Source organism: Setaria italica, chromosome IV, assembly GCF_000263155.2.
Source record: "Setaria italica strain Yugu1 chromosome IV, Setaria_italica_v2.0, whole genome shotgun sequence".
NCBI lineage: Eukaryota > Viridiplantae > Streptophyta > Magnoliopsida > Poales > Poaceae > Setaria > Setaria italica.
This window is the reverse complement of record NC_028453.1, coordinates 12,476,024-12,491,964: the sequence shown is the minus strand read 5'-3', so window position 1 is coordinate 12,491,964 and position 15,941 is coordinate 12,476,024. Positions and strand designations below refer to the sequence as shown.

Sequence of the window (15,941 nt, the reverse complement as noted above, 5' to 3'; positions counted from 1 at the left end):
CAGCTAATTCTCTCTCTTCTTGACGCCGATTCCATATGTGTCAAAATCTGACGTCAACAGAGTCCTATGGCATTATAATATCAGCCACGTTCTAACACATCTGATACGAGACTTTGCCATTGCCGGCAGCACATAGCCTAAGTCAACCTATTGTGCGAGGAGCAAGGAGAAAGGAAGGGGAAGGGAAAAAGGGATAATAATTAAGCAGATTTGCTAGTCCTCGATTTTTGACCTTCTCTCAATCACTTTTATCTGAACCACCGGATCTACATCTCACGGCACACATGACACATGTATTTCGGGCCCGCCTCTCTTCTTATCTGGTGCGGTCTTCGTTGTCAGGTTTTGATCTTTGGAATCCCGTTAAGAAGCTGAACGGTTTTTCCCCCCTCGGATGCTTCTCCGCGTTCCTTTCCGTCCACTCATCTCCTCCGCCCGGCCGGAGAGGGCGATTTCGAGAGACGTCGTCTCCTCCGCCTGGCCGGAGAGGGTGATTCAAGGGGAGAAGAAGGGGGAACGCGAGGACGAGGGGGAACATTGCGACATCACTTACTGCTTGTCGACGACCATCCGCGCCCCGACATCTTCGTCTCTGCCGCTCGGGAGGAGGGAGGCGCCTTGGGGAGAGTAGCAGATGGAGCGGAAGGCGATTGGTCCACGGCGGCATCAGCCTCCTTCTCCAGCTCGGCGACGACAACCGGTCGGCCTATCGGTGTCCCTGGCGGCGGCATCGCTTTCTCCGAGAAACACCCTCGCCCTTTGTTGAGGTAACCCACAACAAATTCCCCAATCTATTTCGAATCGACTCGATTCGAGTCGCATACAGGCCCCATAGTTGTTTCATGAAGCATGATGTATTTGCGCGTGATTTTTTCCCATTTCCATGCGTTTTTCTACTATTCTAGGGTTTGTTTGTGTTTATTTTCATTTCGATTTCCATTTCCTGGGCTAACCTAATAGGCTTTGGCTTCATCCCCCACCCCGATTCGTGTTAGTAACAGGTTTTAGGGATATGTTTTTTTTTCACTTCTATGTAACGTGCCTATTGAGATTGATGGAGTGTTGATAGGTCTCCAGTCTATGCACTCTTATTTCTGCATGTGTGTGCACGGGGCGCGTCTCCGGCCGATTTGTGTCATATTTGCTCGATTTTTTGTGATTTTGGGTCATTAGTGGGTTAGTTGGATTCGATTTGTAGTCTGTTTAGGTTCAATTTGGGGATTCATAGTCTACTAGTATCCCATTTTTGTGCCAGTGGTGAGCTCATAACTGCCTGAAAACCACTACATTTTGTGGCTGCTTTACAGTGTATTTTGTTGGAATAAACTGTAACATTCTTTTTATTTGGGTGATGAGCTCGTACCTGTGGAAATTCAATCCTTTTTTAGATTTTCCCAAACTTGACTGCAAATAAATTACAGATTCCTTTTTGTATGTGTTCGATCTATCTCTTTGTACTGTGGTTGGCAGTATACTCATCTTGTTCCTGTCAGTTTCAGCTCTTCTCACCATGGGATAGAGATTATATTTTTTCTTTTTGTTTAATCCTTCCCTTAGACACAAATCTCCAACGTATTTGATTGTTGATGTACTGCAGAGATAGTTTTCGCACAACTGCCACTTCGGTCTTAAGAATGTTCACACTCAAGACAAAGTTTGTTCTTGAGTGTGTTTTCTCTGTTCCGGAGAGTGATATGTTTTCCTTGTAAATCCTGATCTTATCTGAAAAATGATATTGCTAGTTATTGTTTCCATTGATTTGGCACTACCGGTTGGCTTTATGTTGTCTCACCTGTTTATTTGATTTTGCTTGCTTATTATTCTTGGTTGTGCTGCATTTTTCAGTTGAAAAAATCTCAGTTGTTTGATATCTTTTAGTTGACTTTTTTACTTTATTGCATCCCAGTAAGATTATCTAGTAGAATTAATATCATACAATACTCAACTGCTGAGATAGAACCAAGTTCTGGAATTTATTTCAATTGTCTATGCTTTTCTTCTGGTTAAATGTGATGTTGATGTATCCTCTTGTTTTGATTATATTTATGACTAAAATATTACACTCAGTTTAAGGCATCATGCACTCATGTTTGGGGTCACATTGACTAATACCTCTATTTTTATTTTTTCAGAAAATGATTCATTGTTGGGCAAAAGCAGGCGCTTTGAGGTTTGTTTCTGATATATCCACTCAAATTTTCAGGTACTTTGACTGCAATGCACTTTAGTTATTTGTGGTTAATATTGTGCGGCTTTTGAGCTCATTTGGGGGATTTATGGGCTGTTGGTCTCTAATTTGAGCTATAAAAAGTGTTCAGTTTGGGGGATTTTATGGTCTGTTTTATTGGAGCTTGAATAGGTTAGCATTTTCTAGTTGAATAGACCACATACTCGGAATTGGGAAAATTAAGTGATACCCTTATGGCAATGGGCATTGCAGTAATGTAACTAAATTTGTATATTTCGGAAGAACTTACATATTTTCATACTCGTGGAGGACTGGAGGTAAATCTAGCTTTTTTCCAACTTCATGACTCGTGTGTTAAGTTCTGAACTGGAAGCCAATTTGCAGGACCAATTGGGGCCAAGAGTATATAAGGCCTATAGTAGCTAAGTTCCTTTTTTCCTTTATGATTGGAAGATCCCTCCTTCTTTGCAATTTCCTGGCTAGCAGTAGGGTAACCAACAAATCTATAGATAGCAATCAGCTAGTCCCTTTGTGCTATTGAAAACTTGCATGATCATTATTCTAAATTTAAAGCTAGAGAAATTAGTTAATTTCAATATACTTCCTATGTATGTTTTTTTGCATCTATTATATTCCAATTGTCTTTTGAATTATTCTCTCAAGTAAACTTGCACATATCCTCTGCATATTCTGTAGAAAAAGTTTAGTTTTACTTGCTTGGTACTGTCCCCTTTTTTTTGCGATAGATATAATTGATATGATGCTTGTAGGATGGTCTAATCTTTTAATTTTGGTGCAATATTTTTGTTTAATATTGGCTTACTGCAGATTTTTGTTGCCTTTCTTACTTCTTTAGGTCCTTGGTCAAGAACTCTTGAGAGGTTGCATACTCAATCTGATATTTTCATTTATATTATAGATGTTCAATCCATGATGTGATGGCTAGATTTCCTATGCACTATGGATGTTTTAGCAATATATAACTTTGGCTTGTGTCTTTCTTACTGCCTCAATTCAGCCGCTATTCTTCGTCGGCTGCTGATGATTAAGTGTTCAGCTGTCCTAATTTTCATATGGATATGCATCTTTACCTCGTCTTTTTGGTACAAAAAATACATGAATGTGTATAGAAACCAAAGAATGATCTGTTTACTAACTTAGTGCCACCGTCCTTTTTGGAACGACTAGCTCACATCAAACATGCTTCTAATAATTCCCATTTATCTGGCCCCCATTCTTAAAGTTTGTCATGGTTCCTGTTTGAGTTCATCATACCTGTCAGTTATTTTGTGGAATGGCAGTTTGTTGTCATATAGAGTTCCATTTTTTTTTGCTCTGATTTGACCCTTTATTACTGTGATCTTGCTGTTTGTAGTGCTTTTGTGAGGTTATGTTTTTCTACTCGCAGAATGATATATGTGTTTCGGTGAAAGTATATAATACTTGAAAAACATTGCAGAATGAAATATAAACATAGTTATCCAATACAGACTTTTTAAAAACTATATTTTTGAAGCTATATCTTTTTTAATGTTTACGTAAATTTTCCTATAGTCAATTATTTCTTAGATGTGACCATCTTTTTTTATCCAAGGCAAATGATAATATTTTTTCGCTTCGTGTGTGCCATATTTTTTACATGCTGATGTTTTATGTTAATCTGAACATGATGCATACAAAATGGATTTATTTCTGTATTTAGATTCATCAAACTCTCTGTAGTTATGTTCCCTCCCCATCTCAATTTTTTTTTTTTGAGTACATGTTTTCATGCAGTGTATCCTAAAAAATCAATGTTTACCAAAAAAATGTGTGTACTTTTTACACTTTTTATGCACATGCATCCATCTTTTTACACTTTTCTGTTCTATTCATGGCCCTCGTCATCCATCTTCATTTTGGCAAGTTGCTTTGCTTGGAATACCTGTAACATGGCAAACATATTCTTTCTCTTATAAACACGTTTTTTAGTCAAAGAATTCACAGAAACCCCCCAAATGCTTGCAACTCATCAGACGAGATTGTCTGACTCCCCACCTTTTTGCGCATTTATCCTATCCACACCCTGAAAATATATTTGTTATTTTTTGTTCTATATCAGAAAACATTGCACCACCTAAAGTGACAAGTTTCTATAATTCTTTTTAGTGTTTCATATGAAACACATTGATCCTCACTGAGTTTAATAACATAGACATATTGAGAAGATTAAGTTTTGCAAACACACACTGCACAAAAAGAAAACAGCCTAAGATCTATAATTTTTCAAGAAGATCACCAAGATCGTTTTACAGTAACCATGTCTGAGTAAGATGAGATTACCATTTGTTTTAGAAACTGAAATGACCAAAGATATTCAATCTGCGCACTTTTTTTCATATACATGTTTTCACAGCACATATGCTAGATCTACATCCCAGCTCAAAAGCTAAACATCTGTGTGTGTTTTTCACACAATTGTTCAAGACACTTTGTTTCAGGCACATTTTTATTTTCACATAATCAAGCTTTGCATCTTTCCCTCCAAAACAAATTCCTGATCTACATGTGTTTTTTTTTTCAACAGGGAAGCTGGGAGGGAATGGATCTCAGCTGATCAAAACCGACATGCACCAGCACCTCCTAGTGATCGGTACCTGCTGCCCTGCCCAGATCACCTCCAACCTCTGCCTTGCTTTTCGTGATGTTCTCCTCCATCGTCCTTTTTCAGTTTTTCTGACGGGAGAAATCAGATGCGTTTTTCTTGTGTTGTAAAACAAATCAGGGTGCCGCACGGCTCTAAATAGGCAGAGAGGTCCAATGGTCAGGAGAAGGTGGGGGCAAAAACAATATGTAATTTTCTCTCTTTTTTTATGGGTACAACTTGTTTTTGTTTTCCCGCCAGTGCCCCCCTTTTTTTTTTCCTGTATATGTAAAGAAAAGAAAAACAAAGCCAGGAACTCGGCTTATTTAATGCTATTCTTTGTTTTTTAAGGCCCGTTTTAGTTGGGCCACCAGTAACACCCGGCCCAAAAAGAAAGCCTCGAATTGAAATGTTGAAGGGCAAATCTCATATTATGCCCGGTCCGACTCTCGTAACGGGCGCTAAAGTGACATTGCGGACCCAGTTTGACAAAAAAAAGCTGTTCGTCCACTGTTAGCCGCGGGATCTATCATCCACGGTAAAAAAAAAAAAGTGATTGAGGGATGTATAAATCTCAATCGTTTGTTGTATAGACAGTACCTTAATTAAGAGATGCGCAGCATTACTGAGTTTTTTCCCCTTTAATGAGCGAAGGTTCCAAACACGTTTATTTGGTGCAAAAGTACACAAAATTTCGTTCATATGAAAGTATGAAATGAACCCCCTCTGGATCCACCACGCTTACCACCACTAACCCAGTAACCCTCACGAACATGGTTGTAAGTAAGGTATGGTTGGACACTAACTAAATGGCAGATGCTTCTGCTTGCCCTCCACACGCTCGCCGCCATACTTCGTCGACGAACGCTTGCACGTGCAGGTCCGACGACCCACCGGGCGCCACTGCGGCCTGCGCCGCCCTGCTCCACGACTTGGCGTTGGCGAGCACGGCGTCGGCCTCTGGCCCGGTCGTGACTGCGTCGACGGCCTCACGCACACCCTCTCGCCGCAGCGGGGCGCGGAGGTGGACGCCCATCCTGAGCTCGTCGACCAGGAACTTGGCGTCCGTGCACTGGTCGCCCCACTGCGGGAAGGCCACCACGGGAACGCCGGCAGCGACCGTCTCGAGCGTGGAGTTCCAGCCGCAGTGCGTGAGGAAGCATGCGACGGCGGCGTGCGCCAGCACGCGGTCCTGCGGGCTCCACGGCACGATCATGCCGCGGCTGCCGGCGGCGTCCAGGAACCCCTCCGAGAGCAGCGGGCGAGTGTCCGGCCGCACCACCCACAGGAAGGGCCGGCTGGTGGACGCGAACCCGTGCGCCATCTCGGCGACCGCCTCGGCGGAGAGCATGACGACGCTACCCAACGACGCGTAGACGACGGAGCGCGGCGCCTGCGCGTCCAGCCACGCCACGCAGTCGTCCGCCGCCTCGATCAGGTCGCCGCGCACCGCGGCATCGTCGTCCTGGCCCCCGATCTCGACGAGCGGGCCCACGGAGATGAGCTGCGGCGGGCACGGCCTGACGCTCGGCAACGCGGCGAACACGTCGCGCTCGAGATCGGCGAAGGAGTTGACGAACACCCACGACGCTCTGGCCATGTTGCGGAACTGGTCCTGTATGATGTCGCCGAATATCTTGTACGGGTGCGACGGGAGCAGGAACGACGGCACGTCGGCGACGGACAGGTCCGGGAGGCCCGGGAGCGCGAACCGCGCGTCGTAGTCGTCCTCGCGGGGGAACTCCGCGAGCCCGTGAACGAAGTGGTAGTAGATCGAGAACACTGCGCACGACTGCACCCACAGCACCGCCGAGGGGATGCCGGCCTCGGCGGCGACGTCGGTCACCCACGGCAGGAACGGGTTCCCGATGAGGCACGCCACCGGCCGCCCTGCCTCCGCGTGGCGCCCTCCGGTCTCGAGCTGCCGCAGGTAATCGTCCAGGTCCAGCTTTATCCCATCAAGATGGTCGTCCAGGAAGTCGAACCGGACGCGGCCGCGGCCGGCGGGCACACCGTCGCCGCCGGCTGACACCCCCGAGGCGGCGGCGAGCTTGTCGCGGACGATGGAGGAGGAGCAGCAGGTGACGAGGAGGCCCTTGGCGGCGATGCGCTTGGCGAGGCGGAGCATGGGATCGATGTTGCCCTGGCCCGGATAGCAGACGACGAGAATGTGGGGCGTCGCCTCCTCGGCCATGGCAGCCTGCTGCGAGCTCTTGCGAGCTAGAGGAGAGCTTGTTTTTCTGAGCTGACCAAACTGCCAAAGTGCTCGAATTCATGGAAGCAGGGCGTCGTGGCGTCAAGCACAATATGCGGCCATTCACGTGCAACTCCTATTTTAAATTTTTAATTCAAGCTGAACGGGCTCGCCGCAGCAAGCAGCAAGCAAGCAATTACATGCACCAAGGCAGGCAAGCAAGCAAAACCAAACGCAGCATGCTCCTTGTCGAGCCAGGCTAGGCAAGCCATGGCAAGGGATTCAAGCTGACCCATAGTTTGGGTTGGCCACGGCCATCGCTGATCAGTGATCACCACGAACGTGTGGCAGAAACTCTCAACCACATGCACAACAATGTGGTGTATTACCTTTAACACCTTATTCTACATGATAATTTTGTAACTAGAAACAGAGAATACTAATGTTGTGTTATGTACATGTCTCAGAACAATGTAAAATTTCCATCTGTGCAGTTTAGCTTGTGCCCCAGTCTCCTGACTACTTCTCAATGTAATTTCTCCTCAGGTGAGAAGGCAAATGATCAATGAGACTATGAGAGGGCCATCGTGAGGCCGTGAGCACTGTGTTTGTGATAAGGTAAATTTATTTGACTAATGATTGACCCGTTTGTGATGAGCATTGCACAAGCACAGGTCCCTGTTGGCAAGTAACCAACGAGGGATTCTTTGTGTGCTCCACCGAATTGTTCTCTAATGATGCTATCGGTGTGTGTTGTTCATTGGCGATCTTAGTCTCATTGCTGATCTACTTTAGGAAACCCGATTCAGTCCCATTATATTATCTTTCCTCATTAAAATTTCTAGAAAATCAATAACCCTTTTTTATGAGTGCCTATAAGCATGCAGGTATCTTGTTAGATGATTTTTGTACACTATCCTTGTAAGCATAGGCGGAGCCAAGGGGGGCTGGCAGGGGCCATGCCCCCCCCCCCTAATGATCCATATAACTAAGGTTACTAATTACTAAATTACTAATTATTTAGGCTAATCACTAATCATTTAGACTAATCACTGTTCATTTAGTCTTCAAATAATGTTTTTCTAGTGATTAGTTCCTCTAATTCTCTAGTTTTAACTGATGCTGCCGCCGCAAACATTGTCCCAAACCTACCCATTTTCTCTTGGTTTCATTTGTCTTGCCTCGGCCCCCCTAAGCCTAATTCCTGGCTCCGCCGGCTGTAAGTAACTCGGTGTCCATTGAGAAAGATAGCCTTGGAATATACATGCAGCAAATTATTGGATAAGGTATTTGTTTTCAATCCATGATTTGCATTCGTTGGTTGCAAAGAAACATTGGCTAAACATTGGTTCCATTTGTCACCAAAATGTTGACTGTTGTGGGGCATATCATCTTCCATTTGCCATATGAAATATCCTGATTGCAAATATAGTAGCCTAGCCTGAAATTTTGACTTCCTGAGTGCAGACCATGCCAAGTAGATAAAAACACATGTCCACGTAAGTGGTCATATCTTTTGGTTGAATTATAGGTTTAGAAGAAGCAAATTTTATCATAAGTGTTGCTGGTAATTTATCACCATCCATTTTTCCAAAATCGATTTTGCATTTTGTCCTTTGTTCAAAATGTTGAATGTCTCTGCTAACAAGGTCCTCTTTTATTATGGGTCTAATCTTATGGGTGCAAAAGAAAATTGGTGGCCACCACGTTTGTCAAGGAGATGTTTATGGTTATGGTCCTCCAGAAGAGGAGTAGAGGATATTGCTCCAGCGTTTGCCAAGAGAAGACCATTGTTTATATTTTAAGAAAATAAGAAATGTGTTTCTGCTATGATGTGTTTCAAATGATAATTTGTTTAATTTAGAAGATCTCCATTATCAGAATGTCTGATTATCTATGTACATGTCCAACCTGAACAGAGTTGAACCAAATATAGAACATCTTGCATTCCAGTATCACTGTTTCCATTGTTTTTCAGTCATGAATTCATGATAGGGCGTGTTCTAGTGCCATTCAAATTTGTGGGGGCAGTGCCAAATTTTGGCTTGGCCCCGTAGCGCCACAATCCAAACAACCCCAACGTGCAGCGCGGGCTGATTTCCAGTCGATTTGGCCGTCGCATTTTGGCTTGGGCAGTACCTAGGGAGGAGGTTGATGACGTGGTTGAGTGCAATATATAAATGCATACCTTCTGTGATTACAAGGATATAAATTGTAATATTTACCAAACCACACATCAAATTTGCGATGTGTTTGGACCTTTGTGTTTCATGCAGTCAAAGCTACAAATCAAGACTCATATTGACCCTAAATCATATTTATATCATAATAAGATCTCAAAACACGTATGGCCATATCGATTGCGAACAAAGTAATTTCGGTTTCATTGGTCGCAAAAAGGGAAAAAGAGACTTCATATGAATCTGACACTGGGAAAGATGGTGGTTGTAATGACGTGCTGATGTAGTACCAAGGCCCAATTTTCTTTCCTCGTTCTGTGGTGCCCGGTGAAGTCCAACTTTTGATTTCTTCTAACACTCACGATCTAAAGTTCTGATCGTGCGTGTTAGAGCCAGATAAAGGTAGTCTATAAGAACTAGTCCGATCGTGATCCATAAACGACAGGAGTACCAAATAAACTAGATTTGTAACTTGTGCCGACATTGATGACCGGTCCGGTCCGTCCCATACATAAAATAGCAACCGCGCGCGGGGGCTTCCAATGCAGATCGACAGGATCGGAGGCAGCCATGCAAGTGTTGGTCGGCCGATTCGTCGATGAACTCAAAGGCGTCATCCAAGAAACAGGAGAACTCTCACCGGATCAGGCCATGGAGCTTGCCCTGAACAAGTCCGGCTGCATCACCGAGAAGAAGAGAGGCACAAGGCCATCCGAGCGGAGGTGATGCGGTACCGGGCGGAGGTTGAGGAGCCGGCGTTCGCAATCCTGCGGGAGCGCAAAGCCTCCCGCCCCGGCGGCGCCGCCGTCCGCAAGGAGCTGGTGACCTTCACCTGCGGCGATGCCGACTACTTCCATGAGATATTGGACGGCATCGAGCCTTGCCTTTCTCAGGTCGTCGCCGGCGCCGCCCCCAGCGTGACTTCCCTGTCCCTCAACAACTCTTGGCCCCCCAGCCATTCCCAGCGGGGTTACCCCGCCTCCGCCTTCATCGCGAGCTGCCACCATAGCCTGCTCGTCCTCTGCATCGGCAACTGCCGTCCGGGCAACCGTGACCCTGGCTTCTACCTGGTTTACGATGCCCGGGCAAGCTCCGTCGCCATCGTCCCGCCGCTCCTCTGGTGCGGCGGCGTCTGCTCCAGGTCCCACTGCGACATAGCAGGGGCAGCCAGCGGGGCCGCCATCCTTCGCCTCGCCGGCACCACCGAGGAGCGCGATGACGGCTACCTCCTCGCCGAGCTCCTCCTCCGCATAGATGACCGGAGCTACCTCCCCACAAACGAGGCCACTCTCTTCACGTGGGAGTCGCTCGGCTGCGGCGGCCCAACGACGACCTGCCGGTGGCTCCAGAGAGAGGTTGTGCTCCCCCTCCCTCTCCCCGCTGACGAAGACGAAGACGACCTCTTCTGCGCAGACATGGTGTTCGCACTTGGATCCACCTCGCTCTGCTGGGTTGATCTCCTGACAGGGATCCTGGTCTACAACCACACTGCTGCAGCTGCTGAGGGATCAGAGGGATCATCATCCACTTCATCCCATTGCCCGATGGATATGCTATTGCTAGCAGCAGCGAGCTGAGGGAATAGAGGGTTCCGGAGGAGACCCGCTCCATGTGCTGCGTCAACGGCGGCGAGGCCCTGAGATTCGTCTCCATGGACGGCTACTAAGAAGACGACGACATCCCCATGGCAGAGGTGACGCTCACGACATGGGTGCTGCACCACCGCCTGAGCCCGACCAAGTTTCAGTGGCACAAGGACGCCTCCTTCCGCATCGGAGATCTCTGCTGGGATGACCCAGCAGTGTGCTACGTTAAGGACGAGTTGATGACGAGAAGCTGCAGCCGCCGGCGCTCAGTTTCCCCGTCATTAGCACGCTACAGCCTGGTGATGGTGTCATCTACCTCTCGCTCACTGACTACGAGTACGATCACCAGGACGAGGTGCTGGAAGCCACAGGGCTCTACGTGCTCAGCATTGACATGCATCGTCGGAGGGAGGGGGAGCACGACCTCTCTATCCCATTGTTTTGATCAAAGCAAAAGGAATCGAGTGCCTTTTCTACTAAATTGTGTAGTCAGTCCGTACTTCAACGTTGAATTGCACACTAGCATTCGTCTCGAGACTCAGTACCATTACATTTTGATCCGGTACTAATTTGAATATTAGTACCAGGCCTAACGAATAGTCCCCGAGGAGACCCCCGTGACCCCATTTAGTACCGGGTGGAGGCTCCACCCGGTACTAAAGGGAGTCAGGAGGGATTTTTTTTTAATTTTTTAATACCTTTCGTACCGGTTATTTCAACCGGTACTAAAGGGGTCCAATTAGTACCGAATTATCAGTACCGGTTGTGAAACCGGTACTAAAGGAGAGTTCCCAACCGGTAGTAAAGACGTTTTCCCTAGTAGTGGCAGGCTTCTCTTAGCAATGTGCACCACAATTTTGCAAACACTTGTTACCACAACAATAACCTAATCCAAATTTACACAAAGCTCAAGGAAAATACTTCCAATCCAACCCTGAATTGAAGCAACGAGGATACAATTTGATAACTAAAATCATTGGATGGATTTTTGTCGAGTTAGCGAAGCTTCGAATGCCAGGTTGTAGTAGTGGAAATTTTATGACAAGCTTCTGCAACTGGAATGAGTTCATGCTAATAAGCATCCATGATGCTCGATTTTTTCTGGCAGGCTGATGTGGCTAGCTTTGATACCCAAGGTTAGAGTAACAGCTAGCATCCCCGTACAACTTAGGTGGCCCTGGTGCAAACACAAACTGGTGGTCCTATATTTAGACCCTATATTTACAAGATATAAATAAGAAAAATGTAGTTATACTTCACAATGTAATTACTATAACTATTAATACCTCACAGGCTCACGTTAAGTTGCAATTCGCTAAATGTCGATTGTATCTGTATCTGCATCAGTCTTGTGCCGTAGTTGTTGATGGAAGGTGAGGCGTCATGACTGCACTCTATTTTTTAAATGCCTGATTTGATCGCCTACGCTATGAGTTATTGGGCTTGATGTGGAAAAGACTGGTTTGTAACATGTTTTAGTGGGCTAATTCTTGTGCCACGTAATGTACAGACCTGAACCTAGACCATATATAATCATGTGTTGACAACTTGACATGGTTGTTTGATTGGTAGGAGGATTGTCATTTAGGTGCCTTGGACGAATGGATACACCTAGCTGCTTAATCGCAACTCGCAAGAACCACTAGCCCAAAGGTTTCAAGCTATGTTGTTCTCAGCTGTGCTGTCTTTCCCGAGCTCGACCTACTTCTCTGATCGATCCAATTTGTCGTATCCGGCGGAGTGCGGCTGCATTCATGTTTGTCGTTCGCAACTTAAACACGCCGTTAGAGTTCATTGGTGAAGCTATTGTAGACCGTGCTCCTCGTACGATTTTGCTGAGCTGCTAGATGAAATACATGTCGTTATTGGCTTGATTTCTTGTCAAAAATCAAATGGCATAGTCGCTATAGAGGCACTGGATCACACATTTAAACGCAAAGCTTTCAAATGAGCAAAAAACGAAAAGAGAGGTTAACTGATTTTGAATCATTAGTGTTCTTTCAAATACGTGAAACCATTACAAAGATAGATAGTGAGGTAAAATACGCTTGTCAACTTGAATTATTAGTAATTGTATGCTCTTTCAGATACGAAAAATTGCACATATTTTATGAGTATTGATCCGATGTCACACAGAGGAATAAAGCAGCAATCTCACCGGATACTTGTCACAAACACCAGAAGCTAAATAAATCTCTACTAGCGTTCTAGCAGCCGACATGACATGCATGTACATAAGCACCAGTAGGTCTACAGGATGAATACAGTTTATATAAAAATCATAGCAAATACTTCCACAAACATCGGAAGTACCACATCAGTAACAACCTTCTCTCATATGAAACCTCATAACAGGTATTTGTTAGCGACAAATGCCTAAGATACCAGCTGCTTCTGCTGTGCTTGCTCATGCAGAGCTGCCAGCAGGTTTTGACCCTTCATCCTTTGTCTTAGATGGCGTTGTCATGCTGTCGCTGCCCATCTCAGCCTTGAGGTCATTGATGCTCTGCTCCAATTCATCGATTCTCATACCCATCTCATCTAGTGAGCATCTGTTAAGGAATGCAATTACTCCCTCTGTTTTTAAATATATGGCTTTTCAAAATGGAGGGAGTATAACAAGAGTTGAGAGAAAGATATGCGGACAATATCCCCATTGGCAGTATCAACAAGACAAACTTTTCAGAGGTAGACAAATCATGTAAATATTGATGCTGAAAATAAAGATGTTACAACCACATGGACCTCTACTTCCAGGATCCACCTATCCACTAAAAATTTAAAATGTCCCAGGCATCATCATGTTTAACATACTCTTCAACCCTTTCAAGTAAAAGTACAGTATCCAAGATGATGGTGAAATGGTCATCGTCAAATTATGAGAAGTATATTATAGTTACCCACAATTCATAGTTCAAGCACTAGAACTTGAATAAAAACTCCTAACTTCAGTCCCAAATCAGTCTTTCCTTTTAAGATATTCAAATATGCCCATATCAGGAATGGCAGTTCATCGCTCATTTTGTTTGCCCTATGAGTAATGTACACATGATCAATATAGTAAATGCTATACTATTGATAGTTCTAAATTAGCAGAATCTAAAATAGTTAAAAGGGAACTGATTTCAAAGGATATTTTTTGAAATGATGTTCTCCGACATAGCTTGAAACCTGGTTTGCTGCAAGGAATTCGGATTCAGTCAAGGAAAAAAAGGATCATATGCACATGGTGTGTACCAGACAAACTAGTAACTCACCATCTGCATCAGAAGATTTTGCACCTGAAAACAGTGAGAAAAGAAATAAAACAATTAGTGAACAAGAGGGACAATAGTCCAGATCTAAAATTAAGATAACATAAGTACACAACAGAATCTTCTTCAGATGAATATACTTACAAAAGCAGTCATATCAGCAGTGCTTTGGGCCGAGCCATCAGAATCTTGTTCAGCCTGCGATTGACAAGGGCTGAAATGAGCGAACTTGGAAACTCAAACCACAATGCTAAGGTAAAGAAACTGAGCACAAATATATCATGTGCACCACATTATACAATATAAATAACATCCGATCTCTACCTATACGAGGACAGTAGGTGTTCCCATACAGTTTTTAGTATACATCCAACATCAGGAAACTGCACCGCAGTGTCTCACCTGCCGCAGCAGCAACAGCCCGTGCTCTGTAGCTGCGAAAATGGATCCTATAAACCACGGTAAAGTGTAGAGGAACAACAAACGGAATCAGGTTTTCCTAAATCCCTGCTATTTTCCTTCCCAATTTTTCGCATATCCTATATTACTCTCCACTACCCATCTGCAGATGTCAATATTCGTGAATTGCCATCGCCTTAGCTCAAACTGGAGGGCGAATCACTGACCCGACAACCGCGCCGCCCGGCCCCCAAGACGGCGGCGTGCCTTGGCCCTCCGGGTACCCACTGCGCCGTACTCCCCATCCTACTCGTTGGCTCGCCGCTCCACGCGCAAGAACCCCAAATTTGAGAACAAGGCGAGTCTTTAGAAATCTAACTTCCGAGGGAAGACGGAGGCGAGAGGAGCTAGCTTGCGGGAAGGCTGATGGGAGGGAACGATAGCTGACCTTGATGGGGATGCCGGAGTTGGGACTCGCCATTACCGCCGGCGACGGGGAGCACCTCGAACGGCTGCAGATCCGGTCGGCGCTGGATTCTTCTCGAAAGCAGATTTGGGGCATTCTGGTGTTCGAAAATGTCACGCACTTCTGTGGTGTGGGATCAGGCCATGGGCCGCAGTTGCCATTGGGCCGGGCCATGAGCACGTGTTTTTCATTAAAAAATAGAAGCTGGATAAGTTTTGTTTGTGTGCGGTGGGCGATTCCAGGTTTCAGCCCGAAACCCATTAGTGTGTTTTGGTTCATTTAAAGGAGAGAGATTATTCTCACTCCCCATTTTGTTATTTAGATTTTTAGAAAAAGAACGAGATTGATCCATACCACCTCATATTTTTTTATACAACGAATAAAGTTTATATAATATTAAAAAATAGAACAAAGTTAATAAATTTTGATTAGCTGTGTGTTACAAATTTATTTACAAACTTCTAATACTTATGTCTGTTAAGATTGCACCCCATACAAGCATGTATGGATGGACTAGTAACTATAATAACGAGCCTACCTTACTAATGTCCGGCGTGCCAAAACTTGTAAGCAAGAGCTGAATTCCACGACCCTCCTAGGAAAGCTGTCCAAATTAGCAAAGGGAATGATAGTACGAAAATACCCACATCATAAGGGATGAGCCTAATGACCTGTTGGAAAAGCAAGAAGTTTACTGGAATCAGTTCAATTATTTGCGTTCACGAGATCCCCAAAAATAAGCCAAATGATGTAATAAAGGTGACATGGGAGCGCTGTTTTTCTTTGCCCAAACGCCGGCTTTCTTGTTTTTTTTTCTCCCGAAAAAATTTTCTTCACGCTGCTATGCTGGCCGGAGAAGACCGAAATGGCGAGCAAAACCCAAGAACAAAGACCCGAGCAGAAGCAGCTTATTTCCAAAAGAAAAGGACTCGAGCAGCGTATTTTTTTTCCTCAAAAAAAGGACTCGACACTCGAACAGCGAAAATGATGCGCTCCCCCACGTCAGCGGAAAGGCGCCTAGCTAAAAAAACACATTCCGCGCTCCCCGTCA

General features: G+C 45.1%; 2 protein-coding genes and 1 long non-coding RNA gene across 4 annotated transcripts; 1 reads left to right on the top strand and 2 right to left on the bottom strand.

Moving 5' to 3' along the window:
• The first annotated feature begins 385 nt into the window (after positions 1–385).
• On the top strand, positions 386–5,188 carry LOC111257027. Its single transcript, XR_002677429.1, has 3 exons — positions 386–767; positions 2,133–2,170; positions 4,755–5,188. It is a non-coding gene; the product is annotated as an uncharacterized LOC111257027 (long non-coding RNA).
• Positions 5,189–5,616: 428 nt separating this feature from the next.
• LOC101778531 (gallate 1-beta-glucosyltransferase) lies at positions 5,617–7,005 on the bottom strand. The gene has a single exon (XM_022826082.1). It carries the CDS (start codon positions 7,003–7,005, stop codon positions 5,617–5,619), a length of 1,389 nt encoding a protein of 462 aa, XP_022681817.1.
• Positions 7,006–12,859: 5,854 nt separating this feature from the next.
• On the bottom strand, positions 12,860–15,030 carry LOC101765266 (heat shock factor-binding protein 1). Of its 2 annotated transcripts, none has more exons than XM_004965155.4 (5): positions 14,873–15,030; positions 14,170–14,223; positions 14,029–14,052; positions 13,908–13,950; positions 12,860–13,315 (listed from the first exon to the last, which is right to left on the bottom strand). In XM_004965155.4, the coding sequence occupies exons 1-5, from the start codon at positions 14,984–14,986 to the stop codon at positions 13,179–13,181; spliced, it is 372 nt and encodes a 123-aa protein (XP_004965212.1). In that variant the 5' UTR covers positions 14,987–15,030; the 3' UTR covers positions 12,860–13,178. The 2 variants fall into 2 exon arrangements, with proteins under 2 accessions (XP_004965212.1, XP_022681437.1); XM_022825702.1 differs by lacking the exon at positions 14,873–15,030 and adding an exon at positions 14,652–14,842.
• Positions 15,031–15,941: the final 911 nt, after the last annotated feature.